This window comes from Uloborus diversus, chromosome 1 (assembly GCF_026930045.1).
Source record: "Uloborus diversus isolate 005 chromosome 1, Udiv.v.3.1, whole genome shotgun sequence".
Taxonomy (NCBI): domain Eukaryota; kingdom Metazoa; phylum Arthropoda; class Arachnida; order Araneae; family Uloboridae; genus Uloborus; species Uloborus diversus.
The window spans coordinates 154,790,835-154,811,668 of record NC_072731.1 but is presented as its reverse complement, the minus strand read 5'-3'; the positions used below and the strand labels follow the sequence as shown (position 1 = coordinate 154,811,668).

Here is a 20,834-nt window from a genome sequence, read left to right as displayed (position 1 = left end):
CCTGTGAATTGAAGAGGGTTTTTTTGTGTGCGGGGGGGAGGGGACTTTCTTAATTTTTGTAATAAAGAGCTATTTCTTGGGTATTTTCCGTTTCATATTATTTTGGAGAGGAGGGGGGGGGGGAATCTTGTCATACCATGAAGAGAACTTTTAGCAATGAGACAGTTCTAATATAAAATTCGAGATTTAGCTCCACTCAAAGAACTTCAATATATTTTTAATGACACTATGATTTGAGATAATTTGCTCTCTAAAGCAAACCCGCCCATTGCATTAGTATTGTATTATTTCACTAATAAATCTTTATCATTTTGTTGTTTTATGAGTTGTTACATGCAGATGAATTATCAATACTTATACTAAAATATAGCAAATTAATCTGTTTTGCTGCATAAAAACTACTTTATATGAAATACTACTTTATATGTTTATCTAGTCCATTGCAATAATTTGTAACTTAGGGATAGCATTCATAAAATTTTATTATTACAACAATGGGTGAGAGGTCTATTTCTTAAATAACAAGATGTTCCGTCCAGAACTAAATGAGCCTACTTTCCCATAACCCAATATCGACTTTCTAGTATCTGATTAATATTCTCAAAATTAGCTAAAATAGCTGTTCATTTTAAACATACCTTTTTAAAATTTCAACCTGATTACTAAAAGTAAAATATGCCTTGCTCCTCTAAAGAAAAAGATGCACAAAAAAGTAATAATAAATTTAAAAAAATAAAATAAAATAAAAGAACAAAGTAAGTAGTAGCACCTATTAAACAAAGTAGCTAACACATTTTTATCCATTAAAAAAAATCTTAATTCAATTTCAAAAAGGAAAAAAAAGAATGAAAAATATAATGACCTCATTAAAATAAATACATTATGTCAAAAAAAATGTTTTGTTTTTACCCTGTTGCCAAAAGATAACTTTAAAAAATGAATAAATGCAGTTTCAAAACAAACAAAAAACAATTAAAATGTCAACGTAACAAAATAATTTTCATTATCAAAAAAAAAAAAAAAAGAAAGAAAGAAAAAAATTGTCTGCACATATCTTTATGTAGAAAAATAAGACTCTGAATTTCTCCTTCAAACACTGAATACATAAACTTTAGTGTGAAAATAAAAACAAATCTTATAAACAACTAGAGGACAGGACAGACATTGTTCTGTTCAAACATTGTAAATTGAAAAGTTTTGTTGAAAAAAATAAGTAAAAAGAAAATGTTTTAAGCTGCTTGGTGTCAGAATGCATATATTTATTACAACTTGATTTATCTAATGCTCACTGAGCAGTTGTTTTATTAACTATTTTTTCTCCCGTACTTGATGGTTTGTTCCTTCAGACATACTCAAAGGATAAAAAGCATCCTCAGATATTAAGTGTAAAAAACTAACTACCCATCTAGAACAAACGGGAAATCCCACTGCAGCATCCTCCATATGATAAAGAATAAAACAATCGGAAGGATATCGTTTAAAAAATGATAAAGGTAAAAACAATTCTCTGAATGAGCGAAAATTACTCATCCCCCCCTCCCAATGTAAAATAAACATTCTTCAATTAAAAGAACTAAAAACTCTTTAAAAATGAAAAACAAAACTTTGCAATTTGAAATATTTCGCCAAATAAGCAAAAAAATACAATAAATTACATTAACAGTTATATTAAAATGTAAACAAATGATCACGCAACTCTATTGTTTATAGCCAAAGTCGCCAAGCCACCACGTTACTGTAATCCAGCCAATCAGTGAGCGAAGCCAACTCTGACTGATTAGCAATCCAATCTTTTTGAACGAAAACTTCATATATTGCCTAATTTGTTCTTTCCACCAAAGATAAAAATCTTCTACTGCACTACCCTGTTGTAATTTATCTGGACGAAAACAAAATTTGTTTTGTCTTTAAATTCCATCATCTTTTCCTTTAATAATGTACTGATTAGGTTGATAATCCTTAAAGTATCCTTGACATTGGTGCCAAAACTCAGATGAATTTGATTGGGAAACATTTGGTTAGGAAAACCTAATGCACCGATCCTGTCACATGGTTCAACTACGACGACAGAACACAAGGTTTTGCGTGAACCTTCCAGTACTTTACTTTAAATTATATCACGGGACCTAAAATAGTTTCTTTCAAGAAATGAAGGCTTCACTCTCTCTCTCTACGTTTTATCTATTCTCAATTGACATGTCACAGTAGGAAATTTTATTACAAAAAGCAGAGCTGGCTTTCTTAGTGTCCTGTGGCAAGGGTTAAATATTTATTTCAGTTCTTGCTCAACAATAGGTTAAAATAAATATTAATCATTTGGGAGATATAACCATTCAATGTTTAAATTAATTAACAAAAACCTTTCCAATTCGATCCATCTCGCTTCGAAACCATGCTTGCCACAACTTAACTACACACATAAAATTTGATCAAGATCGGTCCAGCCGTTTAAAAGCCTCATGATGACAAGTGTTCACACAGAAGATTTTTATATATAATAAGATAAGTATTTCAAAGTTAAAACCATGACTTTGGAGTCGGTCTCACTTTGGGGAAAAGGGTTGGGGAGTTGAAGGTCATTCAAAGACTCAGAATTGGAATCAGTTTCCCTTATAGCGACTCTGCCAATATTTGTGGAGTCAGAGTCGAAGACTTTAAATTTCCAAAAGCCGGAGTTGGTCATTTTCCCTCCGTGCCTAAATTTTTGCCAAAGCTGCGGTAGTCAGAGTTGAACTCAGGAATTTGGAGTTTGACAAATTTTCGGGTATAGGAGTCAGAGTCGACTGCCCTAAAATTTTAGCAGACAGAATCTGGAGTTAGTCATCAAGGGCTATTTCCAACAAAATTTGTTTGTAGTAAATCCGCCTTTAAGTTTGTGATCTGTACTGAATTTTAGTTTCCCCGTAGGCCCTAATGTTATAGGATTTAAACTGTTCAAAGTTGAATGGAGAATTCTTCAAATCAAAAAGACCACTAAGTTTGTAGCAAGCAAATTCACCTCAAAGTGCGGGATTTATATTTGCCTTAAATTTCCCCATAGGGTGCTTATGCTAAATTTTTTGATTTGTTCAAAATTGAATAAAAAATAGTTCAAATTAAAAACTGAAATATGGGAATGAGGTGTCCTCACCAAGATTTTTCAAACATTTTTTTTTTTTTTTTTTTGTACAAATCGGACTATTCTCTTAAAAATTATTGGGGGGGGGGGACATTTTTCCCCATCTCAATCCTCTACTTTCCAATTTCTAATTTTTCGATACTTATTTAATTATTTTATTTATTTTTGACATTTTTTTAACGATATTTTTAAGATCCAGTAATCCTTCTTTCATGCTCTTTTTTTTCTTTTTCTGACTTTTATTGAGAAAGTTGGCTAAAAAGGGGGACGTATAAACTGGTTTTAGTTCATCTATCTGCAAGCATGCTGTAAAAGAAAGCAAAATTCTTTAACTTTTTTTTATATCAACATTACCAGAACTGATATGCATTTTTTAGGATTTTACTATGATTGAAGAGAAGGGACAAATAAATAATGAAAATGTGATGAATGAGTCCCTTAAAATCTTTATCATTCCTTCATTTCAAGTAATTGATAAAAATGAGAAAGGAGTTTGTTGTATTAGACAAGTAGATGTATTTAATTGTAGTTGGAAACAAATAAATGTTGAAATGGCAAAGCAGCTTAAAGATACAATCATCTCACAGTGGAAATTTTAACTTAAAAGAAAATAAGAGAAAGAATGTAAAGGGAAACCTTTATAATTTCTTGTAAAAGTGATTGGAAATTAGAAAACTGATGTTGGTATGTGGGAAAGTAGGCTTGTGTAAGACAGAACTTCTTAATTTACTTAAAATTGATTCACAGTTTTGGTTTACCATTTTGTGTATTCCAAATTATTGTACAAGTAATATCCCTCTTTGTACCGATCATTGATTTAGTGAATGACAATGTATAAACTAGAAATTTACAAATATACTTTTAAAATTGACATTTCAAATCTACAATATTGAAATCAGCAATGCAAGATATTAGTAATGTAACTGTAAATGGCAGTAGATTTTTGCTCTAAAGATTATTTTTAAGAAAGCTGCAAGTTTATTGAATTAATCATTAGATTTGATTTCTTGCTTTTCATATGTCAGTCTTTGCATAGTTAACAGTATTTATGCCTTTATTCTACATTCTAAGAATTTATTTAATTTTTTAGGCAAACTGTTGATATTTGGAAGACACTAGCCTTAGAGAAAACAATAGTCAATCTTATCATTGAAAACTTTTTAGAAATGTTTTCTGATAACGTTTTGTCATCTCCTCCTGACCCACATGGTCGAAGTACAGCTTTTATTGCAGCTCATAAGCCTTTATCTGTGAGTTAGTATTTGATTAATGTTATTACATTTTTTTTTCTGTTCAAAACCAAACAACTTAAAATTATTCTAACATAAATAGATTTTGATTAATGTTCTGTCAGTAAATTAAACTTAAATGTTGCTTTTTGAATGTAATGATTGCCTTTTAAATTTATTTAAATTATTTTTTTTTATTTTTTTTTTTTTTTGCAGCAGCAAGGTGTTTTCTTTATTTGTGTAAATTATTTCAATTTGATGCTATATTAGCTAAAAAATGAAAAAAAAAAAGTGATTCAAAGCACTGCACTATTTAAATTAAGTTCTTTAAAGCCATTACTTTTGGTTAGATTTAATCTGAATTAATAAAAGAGACAAGAACAACCTGTATTTGTATGTGTTAATAATTGACAATTGTACTAATGTTTTAGTAACTTAAAATGTTTTTTGGTTGAATGATACAAAGTATGAAAATGTTTTAACAGCTCTTTATGAACTTGATGCATTGATTTTTGCTTGCATAAAATCATTTTAAAAAAGCATTTGTATGTTATAAGATGATTGTCAACCAATGTAGGATTGACTTGCCAACTTGAGCTGATATACCAAAAACAAGAATATAACGTGCTATTGTAGCAACAGTTTTTCCTGTAAAATTACTCCTCATATTTTTTCTCAAAACAAAACTCAAGAATATTGCTCATATTTTGTACAAACATTTAAACTAGATTTTTTTTCAATAGTAATCTTCCACTTGTTTAGTGAAAATAATTTTAACAAGATCACTGATGATGGTTAATTGTGAGTTGAAGAAATTTATATGTAATACAGTTGGCTCTCTGTTTAACGACTTTCAAGGGACCACTAAAAATCGTCCTTAAGTAGAAAGCGTCCTTAAATAGAATGCTTTTAACACTATAGTGGAGCATCTGGGACCGGAAAAAACCGTCGTTGAATAGAGAAAGTCGTTAAACAAAACGTCGTTAAACAGAGAGCCAACTGTATATGTAAATATCCCCCTCCATAATTTTTATGTTTACTAGAATTACCTAATTTTAGTTACAGAAATGGAGAGCATCAAAAACCTTTTTTTAAAAAAGAGTTCAACAATCAGTAAAGTTGAGTACTGATCGTTATGTGATTCCAGCAAAAAATTATAATTTGATATCTGATGCATTCTGTGTAGTTAAATATCAAGAAGATTGGAAAAAAAAACTAGTTTTAACACATATTCCCATCCCTAATACTATAGTTATTTACATCCAGTCAGACCCCAATTTAACGAACCTCTATTTAACGAATTTCACAATTTAACAAATTCTTCTTTTACCTCGACTAAAATGAAGTCAAAACCCCTATTTACCAAACAATAAACCCCAAATTTACAAATTAATTTAACAGCCAATTTTTTTTTATTATTTTTTTTTTTTTAATTTGAGTTAGGAAATATTGGAATGTTTTCCATATTGTCCAAAATTGAAAAAGACTTTTCTTTTAATCAGCAATTTTTAATGGGCAAAGTGGCAACCAATGAATATTAATTGTGATGCAGAAAGCAATAATGAAACTCCCATAAAACTGTTACTTTTTCAAATGCTTTACATGGGATGGAAACTGTAAAAACATATCTCATGCAGCAGGCTGTAAATGACACAGTATTTTCTTCTCTCCATAAAGCCGATAGAGAACTATCTCGAGTCAAGTATCAAGGAAATTTTTAAACATCTATTACTCAGTAGTTTAAAATTTCAAATCATCTAGTGTGTAATAAGTCGTAAAATGCTGAATAGAAAGTGTAACACGTTTTAATAATGGATGTTTTTGGGCAGTTGCTTACTATGGGTTTTAGATTAGGTAACTGCAGTTTTTAAAAAAAATTTCACACCCTGATGTTACGAATAACCCCGATTTAACTCATAAAAGTTTCGGTCTTGATGCATTTGTTATATCGGGGTCCGCGACTGTATATCAATCCTTATGGCCAAACCCTCCCCTTCTCCCCGGAAGGTTAACTCTGGCTTCGCTTAGAAAATCTCCAATTTGACAAGAGATACTTCTAATTAAACCACTCAACCTCTCAGAAGTATGTAATTAAAAAATTACTGTATTCTGTATTTGCCAAAATAAGTTTCATCTTTTTTCCTGAATTCAAAGCTTTTTTCTTTAAAGACTTTATCTTTTTTCCTGAATTCAAAGCTTTTAAATGAAAAATGCACTTGTTTCAGTTAGTTTTCAGAAAATCAATACAAAATATGATAGAAAATCTTCAAAATATGATAGAAAATCTTCAAAATATGATAATGACGAGCATACATGTAATAGTACCAAATTGCTTTGTAAATGCCATTAGGAAGTCTTCAAGCAAACAAACACACAGAAAGCTAAGCTACAATGTATAAGACTTACTTTTCAGTTGCGTAAAATATTTATCTCAATGTGATATTGAATATCTCAGTGTGATATTGAACTTGCAAACTTGCATTATTTATAATTTGAATTTTTTTTTCTATTCTAGTGGCATATATATTGATGTATTTTAAATATCATTCATAATGCTTACGATATGCTAATTAATTTGTGAAGTGTTCTATTTGTTGTCAAAATCTATGAAACATAAAACCTCCCTTCCCAATATGTATCTATTTTATTGTGACATTTACTCAAGCAACACACGATAAATGAAAGTAAATTTAGATTATTTCATATAAGCTATTTAAAAGTTAGTAATCATCAGGGCCAGACTGGGAAATCGGGCCGCCAGGCAATCCTCCGAAAGGTTGGTGGTTCATGGGGCCAGTTACGATTTGTGGTTAAACTCTTTTTTTTTTACTCGCAACTCACTCTTAATAAATACAAGTTTGAAGGACCGTTAAACCTGGTGGCACCTGGGTCAGGCCTATATGTTTAGTAGAGGCTTGGTAAGCAATCATGCACTGTATAGATTTAAGAGCAGGAGTGTCCATGAGGCATTTTTTCAGTGTACTCAGTGCCGCCTAGAGTCAAAAAGAGTGCCTCATGTTTGTTGGTTCTCATGCCCCCTATCCCCAGTAAAACTTACCAAGACTGCAATTTCTAGATGGGCCCATAGTTTCTGACTAGGCTGACATGGCCTCTCGTCGGCCCTGAGTGTACTTAAGGGCTGTCTTCAAAGGGATATAGAGGATTTTGTGAGCATGTTAAGCTTAATACAATATGTTTTTATTCAGTCAAAATATAGATCATGGGATTAGTTATAACTGAAACACACTGGAGTCAAAATTATCGATTGTCAGATTTTCACCTTTTTCTGACCCCAAACAGAGATGTTCCTGTTGGTAACGCTTAATAAGTCACTGTGTCAGAACCACACTTTTACAGATAAAATTCATTAATGAAAACCATGGTTTTTTTTACTTAAAATATTTCATTTTTAAACCCATTGTATATTAATGGCAGATAATGTAAGATAAAATTTACTAATGAAAACCATGTTTTTTGACTTAAGATGTTTCATTTGTAAACCCATGGTATATTGATGCCAGATAATGTAGGTTGACATTGGTTAATCTAATTTTTCTGAGATTACCTGGAAAACCTGAAACAGTCGAAGAAATTTATCCTCTAAATTTAGGCAAGCACGATTTAACTATTATTGATAGTTTAATTTCCTTTCATGTTAGCTATTGGCATGCCACTGTTTCATAATTTATACTAGTTTTGCTTTGTTGAATATATATTTTTATTTATTTTCTGTTTAAATCTAGGCAATCTGTGCCTTACGTGAAATGTTCAAAGTACCTGAAATGGCAAGTAGTTGCAAAGACCACTTTGATAGAATATTCTCATCTATATTAGTTGTCATTGCTGCCTACGTTGGAGCTGTTTTACCTATATATTGCACAGACAGTACTAAATCTACCTTGTCTGGACTGTCCAGAAAGAGTGACAAGTCTTCCAGTTCATCACCTGTGAGGTAGTGTTGCAAAGTACTATAGTAATCAAGTTTTTTTTAAGTATGAAGATGTGAATTTTGTAGATGTGTATATGATGTATAAAAATTAAAATGCCTCTGAAAGGTTTGCTTTAATTGAATACCACCTCTTTTTGTAATAAATAAGTTATTTAAAGCTTAAGTAATCAAGTGGGATCATGACTGCATTTTTAAATTCCTATTTTGTTAATGTAGAAAAATGTATACATTTATCTGATACTTCTGAGCATTTCAAAATTGAAAGGAAATTAAGCGTTGACTCTTATGAATTTATACACCTTTTTAAAACTTCCCTTTCTCTCTGGACTATTGTTTGGTACAATATAACCAAATTTGTGTCTTATACAACTACCCAAACCAACAAAATAAAAATAAAAATTTAAGTTTTCAAAAGAGTTAAAAAAAATAGTGTTCGAGTTAATTTCCTTTAAAATAGATTGTTTTATCTGTATAACATTACACTGTAACCAAGCCATTCTTTAGCAAGTAAAATTAATAATTATCACAAATAAATGCAGTATAACTTTTTTCATATGAACAAAGTTTTCAGATTAAGCAAAATTATTATTAAAATAAACAAAAACTGCATAATAGCATGCAATTGTGAACAAGTTTAGCACATACTTACACCGTTTGTTTTACAAGTTCTATCTAAGCCAAATCTTTTAACAAAATGGGTGATAAGCAAGAATACTTCCTAGCATAGCAGCTTGCAAATCAATGAAATCACTTTTTTAACTATTTATTGCTTATTTGTAAAACACCCCATGGGAAGAGGGATCCTTGTTTGATCACAACAAGGTATTTTTTATAATATTAAAATAGTTTTTTGATACTTGCTATGGCTCTGGTTATCTAACCTACAATTGTTGACAAAACTCAATGAGTTTGTTAATATTTTGTGTAGAGGTTATTTTTACAGAATAAATGTTTAATGTAAAATTCCGAAAGTTTATTGTAATTATAATTATTTATATCTGTATTTTTGCATTTATAATATAGGTTTGCAATTGAAGCGATGAAAAATCTTTTGATGTGTGTTAACCAAGAAGTCATAGTCACTTCCATGACTGAAGGTGGTTATTGGGTAATGATGGAAGAGACAGACAAATATCCTGAAGCAGTTGCTGCTCTAGGAAGGTAAAGTTGAGTAATATTGAGCCCAGTAATAAATAGTGTAATGGAATGTAATGAAATGGTAAAGGATTTTAAACAAGAACAAAAATTATAAATACAGTCGCCTCTCGATAACTCAGGGTTCTTATGGGTCATGGAAGCCTTGGAAAGTCATAGGGGGAAAAAAACAAATTTCAGGTCTAGACAAGTCATGGAAAGTTAATATTTTCATTAAACGTCATGGAAATTTATTTAAAGTCATGGAAAAATGTAAGTAACAGTAGCTAAAAGAGCGCTAGAAATCTTGAGTGATTTAGTAATATTGCATGAAAATTGAACAATCTCAAAAAAAAAAAAAAAATCCGAGTTTTCGAATCCAATTTCATCTGCTTCAGTAACAGCCGCTTGCCTTTTTCTATAATGTAATTTTACTACTGGGGCATCACCAATAATTCACCATTATTTTCAACACTTCTTATATTTTATATTCTGTAGTAGTGAACACACGTGTTCTTGATTTTACCATGCTTCCTCAAAAAAGTGTAATTCAATTGCGTTCGAGTTTGTTTCAACTATATATACTTGTAAAAAATGCATTATTATTAAACGTATTAGAGAGTTTATCTCAATATGTTGAAGACTTGGGCAATAGAACATAGAAATAGGGGAATTCTAATATTCTAAAACCGTGGTGCTCAACATACAGCTCGCAAAACTGATCCTTGTGGCCAGCTGAAATATCTGGTTTAGGAAAATGAATTTACTGAAAAACGTTAACTTTACTTTGATGAATGAATATACTGTCAAGTTACATGGGTGATTAGATGCACTATTGACATCAAAGGTCAATGTTTTTATGAAGTGAATTTATTATTGGAAACTTAGTAATGACTCATTCAATTTTAGCCCCATTCATTACTATTCTGCCCTATTTATTAAATATTTATTAGACATTTTAACATTATCCGTATTGCATTCACTAAATTTTTACTTTACTTGAATTTAGATGATAAAGGCAAATAAGAACAATTTATTAGTTTCTGCTGTCTGCACTGATATTTTATCAGTCACAAGTAAGTGCTCCAATGAGGTAGTGGCATTCACATAAAAGCTTTTCTAAAGCCCATTTCCTAAAATTGGCAAGTTTGACATTAAATAGTACTTTTGTCTTTGTGTAACAAGGTCATGAAAAAGTCTTGGAAAAGTCATGGAAATTTTGTATCCAAATTGAGTATGAACCCTGATAACTTGAAGTCCAAGGGAATAGCTAAAACCTTCGAGTCATTGGTAGTTTGAGTTATGGGAAGTTTCTGTTAAAGTGACATAAATTATCATGAACTTTGCCTTGGAGCCCCTTTTGCATGTGATAGATGCATGGCACAACAAATGAACTGTGGAAAGCCCTGCGTTCCTAAATCTGCAGACTTTTATGGCTCACAAATGTGGACAATTAATTGCGACTCTGCAAGATAATGATACTGACTGTGATTGCTTCAACGCGGCAATGTGAAAATAAACAAAAATGTGTGCCTCGCTCATGAAAGAAAAGATTAGTGAAAAGAAACATTGGGATCGTCACATCCCAACATGGGCAGTGTTTTTAAATTGCATAGAAATGGTTCGTTAACCCATTATCCCAGATGAATAATTTTTATTTTTTTTTTTTTTATAATCATTTTCTTCATGTATTAGGCTTTCAGCCTGTTCCGGCTTCCTGGTCTGCCCACCGCTTTATAAGTTGACCGCAGTCTCGTTTGCCTTTGGGTTGATAGTAGTATACGACCCTTGGTAGTCTTCCACGCGGCATTCTTCGTACATGGTCTCTTGATTTGATACGATAATCAGTAATTTTTCCGTTAAGGCTGTAGTTTTTTTTATATGTAAAGAAAAATGTTGTCTATGAATACATAAATTACATTAAATTAAATAAATGAGTTAATCAATGGTAAGTTGTTTGTTCACGATTTTCTTTAATGTTAACTTAATAATTATGGTTTAACGTGGAAATTTAAATCCCAAATTTGATAATTTACATTGCTTCTTACTCTCCACTATACAATTATTTATTATGTTAATCGGTCTGAGTAGGAATATCAAATTCTTAAATTCATTGATTTCTTTACATCACATAACACCACAATTTATCAGTTTCCACGACAGTTTCAAGAGTTTGGACCCCGACGAAAAATTCGAGATAAAGGAATATTCAAGTTGATTTGAGTTATCGAGATTTAACTGTATTTATTTTCAGAAGAAAAAAGAGAACTTACTGTTTAGCATTCATATTATCTGTTGCAACATACTTTCTCCTTCTGCCTATCAAAAACCTTTTTTTTTGTCCCAACTGTAAACAGTATTAATCTTGAAGCTTCAGTAACAATTTAATGGAGCACCAATAAATATTTTGGTGGTACAAAATTATCGCTGTTTCATCACAATTAACAACTGAACACCTAAAATCCTTGTCTCATATTTATCACCATCATTGAAAGGAGCATGGGTTTAAATAAAAAGATGCTTTGGAAATTAGGCCCGAATCCCAAAGTTTATACATTTATTGTGTTGTAATTACATATAAAAACTATATGTGACTATTCATTATTTTTCTACTCATTTTATACTTCTACATTTTTTTTTTTGGCTAAGAATGATAGTCTTGTAAAGATCGTAAATTCACATGAACCGTCACAGTAGTGAACATGGCATGATAAAGATCATGCTTACCATCTGCTATTGGAAATACATTAATGAAAGTATACTATCAACATCTTCAACTGGAATTTTCTACAAAATTGAGCAACAAATCTTAACTCAGATTGAAAGAAATTTTTTGAAGAATGAAAATGAAAAATAAGCATTTTTTATTCATTTATTGAAGTTATTATTATTGCTTAAGATATAAATATTATAGGCTAATTTTTTTTCTGAATTATGCCTGTACATTTTTAAAAAATGGAAGTGAATGTTGTATTTTCTTGCTTTTTCTAACTTAGTTATTTATTTGTTTTCTTTAAATTCGTGAAACTTTACATAACATGCAAAGAAAATGTCATTTCATTGAATTTAATTCAAAGTTTAGAAATAAAAAGGCAACTTTGAGTTTATTCAAGCAAAAAAAAAGATGCAAAACCTATATCCTTGTAAAATTCGAGAATTATCTAATGCTTCCCTTATTTAAACTTTCTGCCTACCTGAAGGCGAAAATCATCATTTTGTACAGTATCTTGAAGTTTAAAAATTAATTTGAAGACAAAGGAATTTAAAAACAGCTTCAAATGTAAGGTATTATTTTTATGAAACTTAGCATAATATTCAGAATTAATTTCAATAACGCTGCTCAATTCCTTAAAGCTTGAGAAAAAAATAACTTCAAACGTCAGATTTTTGTTAAGAATAAAATATTTTCAATTTTGCAGTTTAGCTGAAAATTAACTATCTTTACTTTTAAAATGTTACTGGGCAATTCTCAAAAAAATGTCCTGTGCGTAATGCTAATTTTTTTTATTTTATTCAAGTAACTATTAATTAAATATGGGATTAACTGTTATGCTTTGATAGTATATTAAAGCATGTATTATTCCCCAACAGCATTATTGTTTGAAAGCCTTGGTTAGCTGGAAAAAATAAAAACTTAGCATTACGCGCAGGACATTTTTTCGAGAATCACCCTACCGTGAACTGATAAATGTCCTATTCCAACGATTACAACATATGGAACTTTTATGTTAATAATATGCATAGTTTCGAAAATTCAACGTTTAGCATTTTTGTGAATGGGATAGTTTTCCATCTCATGTAAAGGACTAAAATAAAAAATATTAAGCCAAAGTATTTTAGATATTTTCATGTATGCATAAAATGCAACCTGAAAACCAAATTTGATTAAAATCTATTGCCATGCAGCCGCCACTTTTTTTTCTAATTTTTGCTCACTTCACGGGGAGTGACCCAATAGTGAAAGTGCATTAGTATAATTAAAAAATTATTTTGAAATAGCAATTTTGAAATGGCAAAACTATTTTTTCAAAATCTATTTTTTCTCCTTTAAAACTCCTTCATTTTATTTTAAAAATTGAATACAAACTCTGAACCAACTCCAACATGCATTAGATGTAGTGTCAACCAGACAGTGTTGCTTATTTTATGTAACTGCTCAAACTTTAATCAAATACGCTTTTAATATTTTAATAATTTTAATCAATCTGATGGGCTGGGGGACCCACCCCATCACAATCTATACTCCTTCCTCCAGGAGATTGGTTTCTCCATTTTAATTTAATGTTTGTCTCGTGATTATGTGTTTTGCCCCTTTCTTAGTTTTCATATTTCATTGTCAAGATATTGTTTCATCCATTTTTTTCTCAGATAATACTTTGTTTAAATGTTTTTGTTTCCATGTTTTCAACGACTGTTTCTTTTAAACTTGAAGTTTTATGCCTTTAGTTTTATGTTTGTAATGACTTTATTTTAAACTAGTACTTGAAGTTTTATGCTTTTTACTTCAAAAGACGTTTGCTTTTACCATTTCCTGACATTAAATTAAGTAGTGTTAAATAAAGAATTGTTTGGCGCAGCATAGCCCTCAAGGGCTCTTGCACCATTAAAATCCAATAAACCAACCAACAAACCCTAGAGTAGATTATTGGTGAATTCTGGTTTTGAAAGTGGTAATTAATTTGGAAAAAATATTAATTCTGAATTTTTTTCTGACTATTTAAGACATCTCAATTGTGCTTGCTTTTCTCAAATTGAAGTTTACATAATATGTCATATGATTTTTTCCCTTTGTCAAAAAAAAAAAAAAAAAAAAACTCTGGTTAAAGATCTTTAATTTAGAATTTTTGTAAACTTGTAAGTGATTTACAGAATTTGAAGCAATGATCTAATTATTATTAAACATTTATTTAATAAAATTTAAATGTGAATATGAATTGATAAAATCCTAGCAAATTTCTGATATGAAACTTCATAAAGATTCTTTTTCCCTACTGAATGCAAAAATATCTATTTTGAATTAACTTTGTTCAAATTTATTTTTAGGTCTGTTTGTGCTTGCTGCCCAGAACAAGTTCCAAAAATTATTGCATTTCTGAATCCTTTGCTAAACAGCTCAGTGGATGTGCAGCGTATCATATCTGTTTCTCTTTTTGTCGAGTTTTTGTCACAAACTTATACAGGTAGAAAAGCTTTGACTGAACCCCTAATGAACAATTTGTTAGGTCGACTTGTAGATTCCTCTCCAATTGTTCGTCGCCTTTGCATTTCTGGCCTTGGAAGTGTTGCAGATACAGAGCAGGTACTTTCTTTTGGTCTGAAGCATTTTTTTTTTTTTTAAATCTGAAATGACTAAGACATGTTTATGATGTTTTAAGAATAGGTAGAAAATCTAATGCTTCTTGATTTTTCAGCAAGATAAATAAATTCAGTAATCACTAGACCACTTTTCAGAATGTTACTGTGAAAGCAACCATTAAGATTTTCACTGTGATTAGAAGTGAATAAAAATTACATTTGTTCAAAAAAAAAAAAAACAGAAACACAACTTTAACAACTTATTTGTGTGTGTGTGTTTTAACATAATTCACACATCATTTATTTTAGTAGTTCTACATCTAACTTAACCTAACATTGCAATATTTAAAATAAAATAAAGCATGTGTAAAAGCTGTGATTTGCCTTTTTATTTATTAATCTATCGTCAAATTCAACAAATACTGTGGAAGTTCATTATAACAATGTCTGACGTCCAAATCAAATTGGTTACTATAATGAGAGGTCCTTATGATGCAAAGGTACAAGACATTGCCTGGATTTTTGTGTGGATAATCTACATTTTGATGGTCTGAGTGAATGATTATGAAAAAGAGAAAAAAATTCAAACAATGCAAACAAATTTCATTGAAAAATTTTTCCTTTTTAAAATAAATGTGAAAAAGCTGTGATAAAATTGATAATTTCTAAATGAATCTGTAAATTCCTACAAACCACCTTAGTTTTTTCTTTAATTTAATTTTTCATTCCACATTTATGGGCTTCATTTATTATATCTTAAATTTTGGATTTAATGAAAAAAAATCCTGTCTGCATTTTAATTTATTCCACTACTATATATTTTACTTTTTAGGTGGAAAGGTATTCTACTACCATTTTATCTGCTATGATGACTGGTATGGATGACAGGGAAGATTCCAATTGCAACATAACTTTAGAGGCTATGAGTGGATTATCTGCAGTATTGTCTCAAGTAGCTGAAGAAGACGTTAGAAATATTCTTATTACTATTGCGCTTCGAATAAAGCCCATGTTTGAAAAGGTATTTATCTTTTCCCCCCAGTCCTTATGCTTGTTGTACATTGAAAAATACTGTAGGAAAAATCTAGTCCTGTTTTAGAGTAGAAATTGTTTGGTTTCAATATAAATCCAAGAAATATTTAAATATCTGCATTTCTTGTGGTCAAAAACATTCTCAGTATTAACAGTGATGCTAGACTGCATCACTATTTCACTATCATCTTTTGAATTTGAGCATTGCATTTTGTAATTGTGACATAAATTTGCTCCATTTTTCTGAGCAGAAAGAACTAAATCAGTGGTTCCCAACCTGGGGGAAATTCGGTTCCTAAAGGAGGCAACGAGTATTTAAAATATAAAATAATAAAAAGGCAGCGAACTCATATGCCAATTCTTCAGACAACGAATCACAAGTCAGTTTTTCATTTTTCATTGCCAAGTTTATTAATTGTCAAATTTTCAATGTTTTACTTTGTAATTTACAGTTTTTTCATCTTTTTATAATCAGTAACTTAATCACCAGTGGCTAAAAGTTCATTAATACACCTTAAGGTTTCATCTTAAAAAATGTATTGATTCTGTTTTCGATTGCTAAATATAAACCACATTAAAAACCAGTTTTTCAAATAAAAAAAAATATTTTGTGTAAATGGAGGGCTTAAATTCAGTGTTTAATTAAGCTTCATCAAACTTGTATTTTCCCTAACATGTCCAATTATCTGCACTATATTTGCTATCAAAAATTCTTATGCATTAATTTTCATCTTTTCCATTGGAACATTTTGTAATTTTAATTCTCAAGTAGAGCATTTTCTTATATCTGTAAATTTATCAAAATTTCTGTCTTTATTTTCATCACTTACCTCTGATGTTACATTATATTCCTGCTTTGGAAGCAGTTTCAGTAACTAATCTGACATTGCATTATCCAAAACATTAAAATACACCTTTAAGCAGTTTCGGATCTAGAACTCGACCAAGGGGGGGGGGACTAACCTCGGTCACTGTTTTAGAGGGTCTTTTTCGTCGTTTTTGCGGGTACTCTCAATCTCGGGAGGGGGGGCATCACTCTTAGGGGGAAAGACACCCTTGTTTAAACAATATGAAAATTTCTCTACAAGGAATCCCTCTCCTGAAAAAAATAGGACTTTAAATACGTTTTTTACTTGAAATAAACTTATATAGTATACTGAAGAATATTAATAATTTTGCGAACATTTTAAAGGTTTAAAAACACTATATGCACCTCAGTTGAATATAAGGCTAAAATTATCTCACCATGGCCAGATCTAAGATGGAATTGCGAGCATACACACACCAAAAAGGTCTGTTACAGCATCCAGAGCTTGCAGCTGCACTCTAGCTATTAAAACCATGCTCAGGCAAAAACCTCGTATAAAGTTAATATAATCACACTGGTAGATAAAAATACATTTGCATAGCAGAAAGAGGTGTGAAAACATGGTATGGCTCCCTATTGAAAAAGTGAAGATAAAAGCTAGGGTATAAACATTATACCCCAGCTATTGCTAGAGAAAGGCAGTAAAAAGCAGCAGATGCGTGAAGGGGGTCAGGACCATTGAGAAGGAATACTAATGGAGGGAGCCATAGCAAATGTCTCAGTGAAATAAGCTTGGGACCCAATGTTTCCCAGGTCAGGTGACTTATTTGGCTAGGAAGTTGTCGCGTTTTGGCACGCAATCGCTCTTTTGGCATTAAATATTTTTCAGATGACACGACAGCGCTTATTATGAAGTTGGGGCTACAATTTAGAGCAACTCTGGCTCCAACTCCTTTACCACATAATAGTAAATAAATAAATAAATAACGGATACAAATACAGGCTTATCTTTCAAACTCCCTCTCCCCACTTCTTTCTGGATTAAAAAACACACTGTAATTGCATTTTTCATGTATTGATGTTTATTCATGCATGTACAAAGAGTTTTAAGTGTTCTGTTATTGACTGAAAATTTATGGATTCATATGTATTGTAATCAATGTTTGTAAATGATTTCATACACAGGCATACTAGTATTTAAATTGAAGCATAAAAATAGCAAATCTTTATTCTTGCGCTTCTGCTGTTCAGAGGAGCTTGGCGAGAAGCTACTCGCCAACAAAGCAAATGTGCACAAAATGCTTAAGAGCCGTTAAAATAATTACTAGTTAGGTAAAAAGTGTTTTTATGGAACTAAAATGTTATTTGCACTCAAGATATACAATGTTTTATAACTTTTATAAGTAAAATAAGTTCAAAAATTAAAAAATTATAGGCAACTGTGGAATATGTACTCGTTGAATGCATATAAATGTTATTTTTTCTTTATTTAGAAGTAAAAAACATTCGTACATGCTAGAGAAAAGTTACTGGACCTCCTGGTGTGACTTTTTCCTCACAGTTTACAATGCTAGAATACTGCACTATTACTATAAATCTAATTTTTCCCTTCTACAGTTAAAGGTGGTTATCATGCATGGCTTCAGCTAATGAAAACTTCTTCAGCAGTTACGGTCAACTCGAAATTGCTCCCCAGGTCACATGGTACTGTTGCTGTATCGGGATAGTAGGGTTGCACTCTCTCCATCTATTCCTTCTCAATGGTCAGGACCCTCACGTAGAATTTGAAAAATTGATGTCAAAAACGCTATTTTCGTATTGTTTTGGTGGAAAAGTTAGGTGAGATGTGGTTGAGCTGTGATAACATTGAGACGATGGAGAAAGTTCAGGGGTTCACTTTGAAAAGAAAACTAGGGAAAACATGATTAAAGGCTATCTTTGTGGATGTTAGGCGAGGAATTCTTTGATTTATTTTGAAATTTTTTCAAAATTAGAGTCTTTAAGAAGGAGTTTTACACAATTTCTAGTGAATTTACGTTATTAGGCGGCTCTCCTTTGGAAATTTTTTGACATTGAAAACTGAAATTTAGGCTATAACTGGTGACGTTTAGGAAATGAAGAGGGTTCATAGGCCCTCTCTGGAAAAGTTTTGTCAATGAAGTCTGAAAAACAAAATTTTAGTCTATGTTTGGTTAAGTTTAGGCAACGGGAAGTTTTGGAGGTTCTCTATGAAAATATTTTAACAACTAAGTCTTCAAAAGGCTGTCCTTCTTGGCCTTGCGTTTGGGAAATGGAAAAAGTTCACAGGCTGTCTCTGGAAGTTTTTTGACCCTAAAGTTCGAAAAAACTCAACTGTACGCCTTCTTCCGCAACCTTAGGGGGATCTCCTAACGTCACAAAAGTGATGTCAGATCTTTATTTCATTATTTTTCAAAATTAAGGTCTGAAAGATGTGACTTAAGGTTTAGGTTTTGGAAAGATGACCCCTTGCCTCCTCTTGACTCGATTGGCCGCCTTCCTTCCCGAAATCTCTTTCAAGAAGTCATTTTTAGGTTGTATGTGAAGAAGAAAGGTTTGGGGATTCTCCCGAGGAATTTTTCTGAAACGAAATTTAAAGCTGTTTGTGCTTATACTAGGGGCCAGCTGCTCAGGGGGACCCTCTGGAAATTTATCGAAGTTGAAGTTGTAGAAGCGCAATTTTCGACTGTGTTTAAAGACGTTAAGCGCATAAAGAAGAATTTAGGTATCTTCTTCGGCTAAGTTTGGAAATTGAAGTATTCAATTGAAGTCAATTGAATAAAGACACAATTTATTCCATCTTTTATAGTAACTTAGGAAAAGAATGAGTGTTTGGAGATCTTCTCCAGAACATTTTTGAAATCGAAGTCTTTAAAATGCATTTCAGGCTCTCTTGGGTGAAGCTAGAAGGCGCGTTGGGGTTCGGGGGCTGTCTTCTGAATTTTTTTGATATTGAAGTTCTGAAAACACAGTTTTAATTTATATTTTGATGGAATGGGTTGTCTCCAAAGGAAATATTTCAAGCTTGAAAAAATTGGTTTTATCCAGCACAAGTTCTGACCTCATGGGGGGGGGGGGCTATAGCCCCCATTAGCCTGAGAATGAAGTAAAATACATGACTGTGTTAATTTGAATTGAATAACTTCAGATTGAAAAACCATGATAGCATCAGGACGAAGCTATTTCCTCTAAACCTTTCCATGCTACTGCAAATCACATTGTAATCTGTAGTAAGCTTTGACCGAATGGGAGAAGGAGCTACAATACCTTTAGCCCCCCCCCCCCTCCCCACCATTAATACGTCACAGTATATATATAAATATAATGCATATTTAAATTCGCAAAAGTATTGAAATCTTTGAAATTTTTGTTTTGTTTAGAGTTACTTTTGACCTCATGGCGGGAGAGGGGGGGGGGGGTCTACAGCCCCCTGAACCTGAGAATGAAGTTAAATATATATGGCTGGTTTAAGTTGAAGTAAATAACTTTCAGATTGAAAAAAAAAAAAAGATTGCAGAACGAATCTTTTTTCTCTAAGCCTTTCCATTTCATTGCACACACATCACAATTTAATCTATTTCAAGTTTTGACCAAATGGGAGAATGGGAGTCTCCTAACGCACCCCTTCTATTAATATGCCACTATATATAGTCGTTATATTTTAATGTAATGTAATTTAAATTCACAAATGTATTGCAGTATTAAGTCTCTGAAATTTCGATTTTATCTAGTGTAAGTTCGGACTTCAAGGGGGGGTTGCTATAGCCCTCTTAACCTCCCCCCCTTGGATCTGCCACTGCTTTTAAGTGATTTTGTCTTGTACTAAGTTGGAAAAAAACTGTAGAGAAATAAGACTTAATTGCTCAAAAATTTTATCTAACCAAGTTCTGAGATACTTACTTGTTTTAGATTTGATTTTCAAATAAATTAATTATCAATTAATTTATGAAATGCTTTTCAATGTGCGAGATGTTTATAATTTTATGCTTTATTTTAGGATAAAGCACCAGTTCGAGCTGCAGCTTTCAAGCTATTTGGAAATCTTTCAAGGTTTGGAAATGGTCCTTCTAAAGAACAATTTATTGAACAAGTGCACGGAAATCTTGTTGCAATACTGTTGCATTTGAATGATGAAGACAAGCATGTTATTAGAGTAAGAAATTACACAATATGTTTATTTCATATGGGTATAATATGCATATTCATTGCATTTGAAATGAAAGGTATAAGGGACTTGAAATATCACCCCAA

At 31.4% G+C, this 20,834-nt stretch overlaps 1 protein-coding gene across 1 annotated transcript in view; it reads left to right on the top strand.

Annotated features, from left to right (window-relative positions):
- LOC129233063 (maestro heat-like repeat-containing protein family member 1) overlaps window positions 1-20,834 on the top strand; it is an 80,119-nt gene that overhangs the window by 51,367 nt on the left and 7,918 nt on the right. Inside the window, exons 28-33 of the mRNA XM_054867143.1 lie at window positions 4,209-4,368; window positions 8,091-8,299; window positions 9,320-9,457; window positions 14,474-14,729; window positions 15,558-15,746; window positions 20,581-20,736. Of these exons, the coding sequence (XP_054723118.1) occupies window positions 4,209-4,368; window positions 8,091-8,299; window positions 9,320-9,457; window positions 14,474-14,729; window positions 15,558-15,746; window positions 20,581-20,736 (1,108 nt within the window). The remainder of the gene's footprint in view (window positions 1-4,208; window positions 4,369-8,090; window positions 8,300-9,319; window positions 9,458-14,473; window positions 14,730-15,557; window positions 15,747-20,580; window positions 20,737-20,834) is intronic.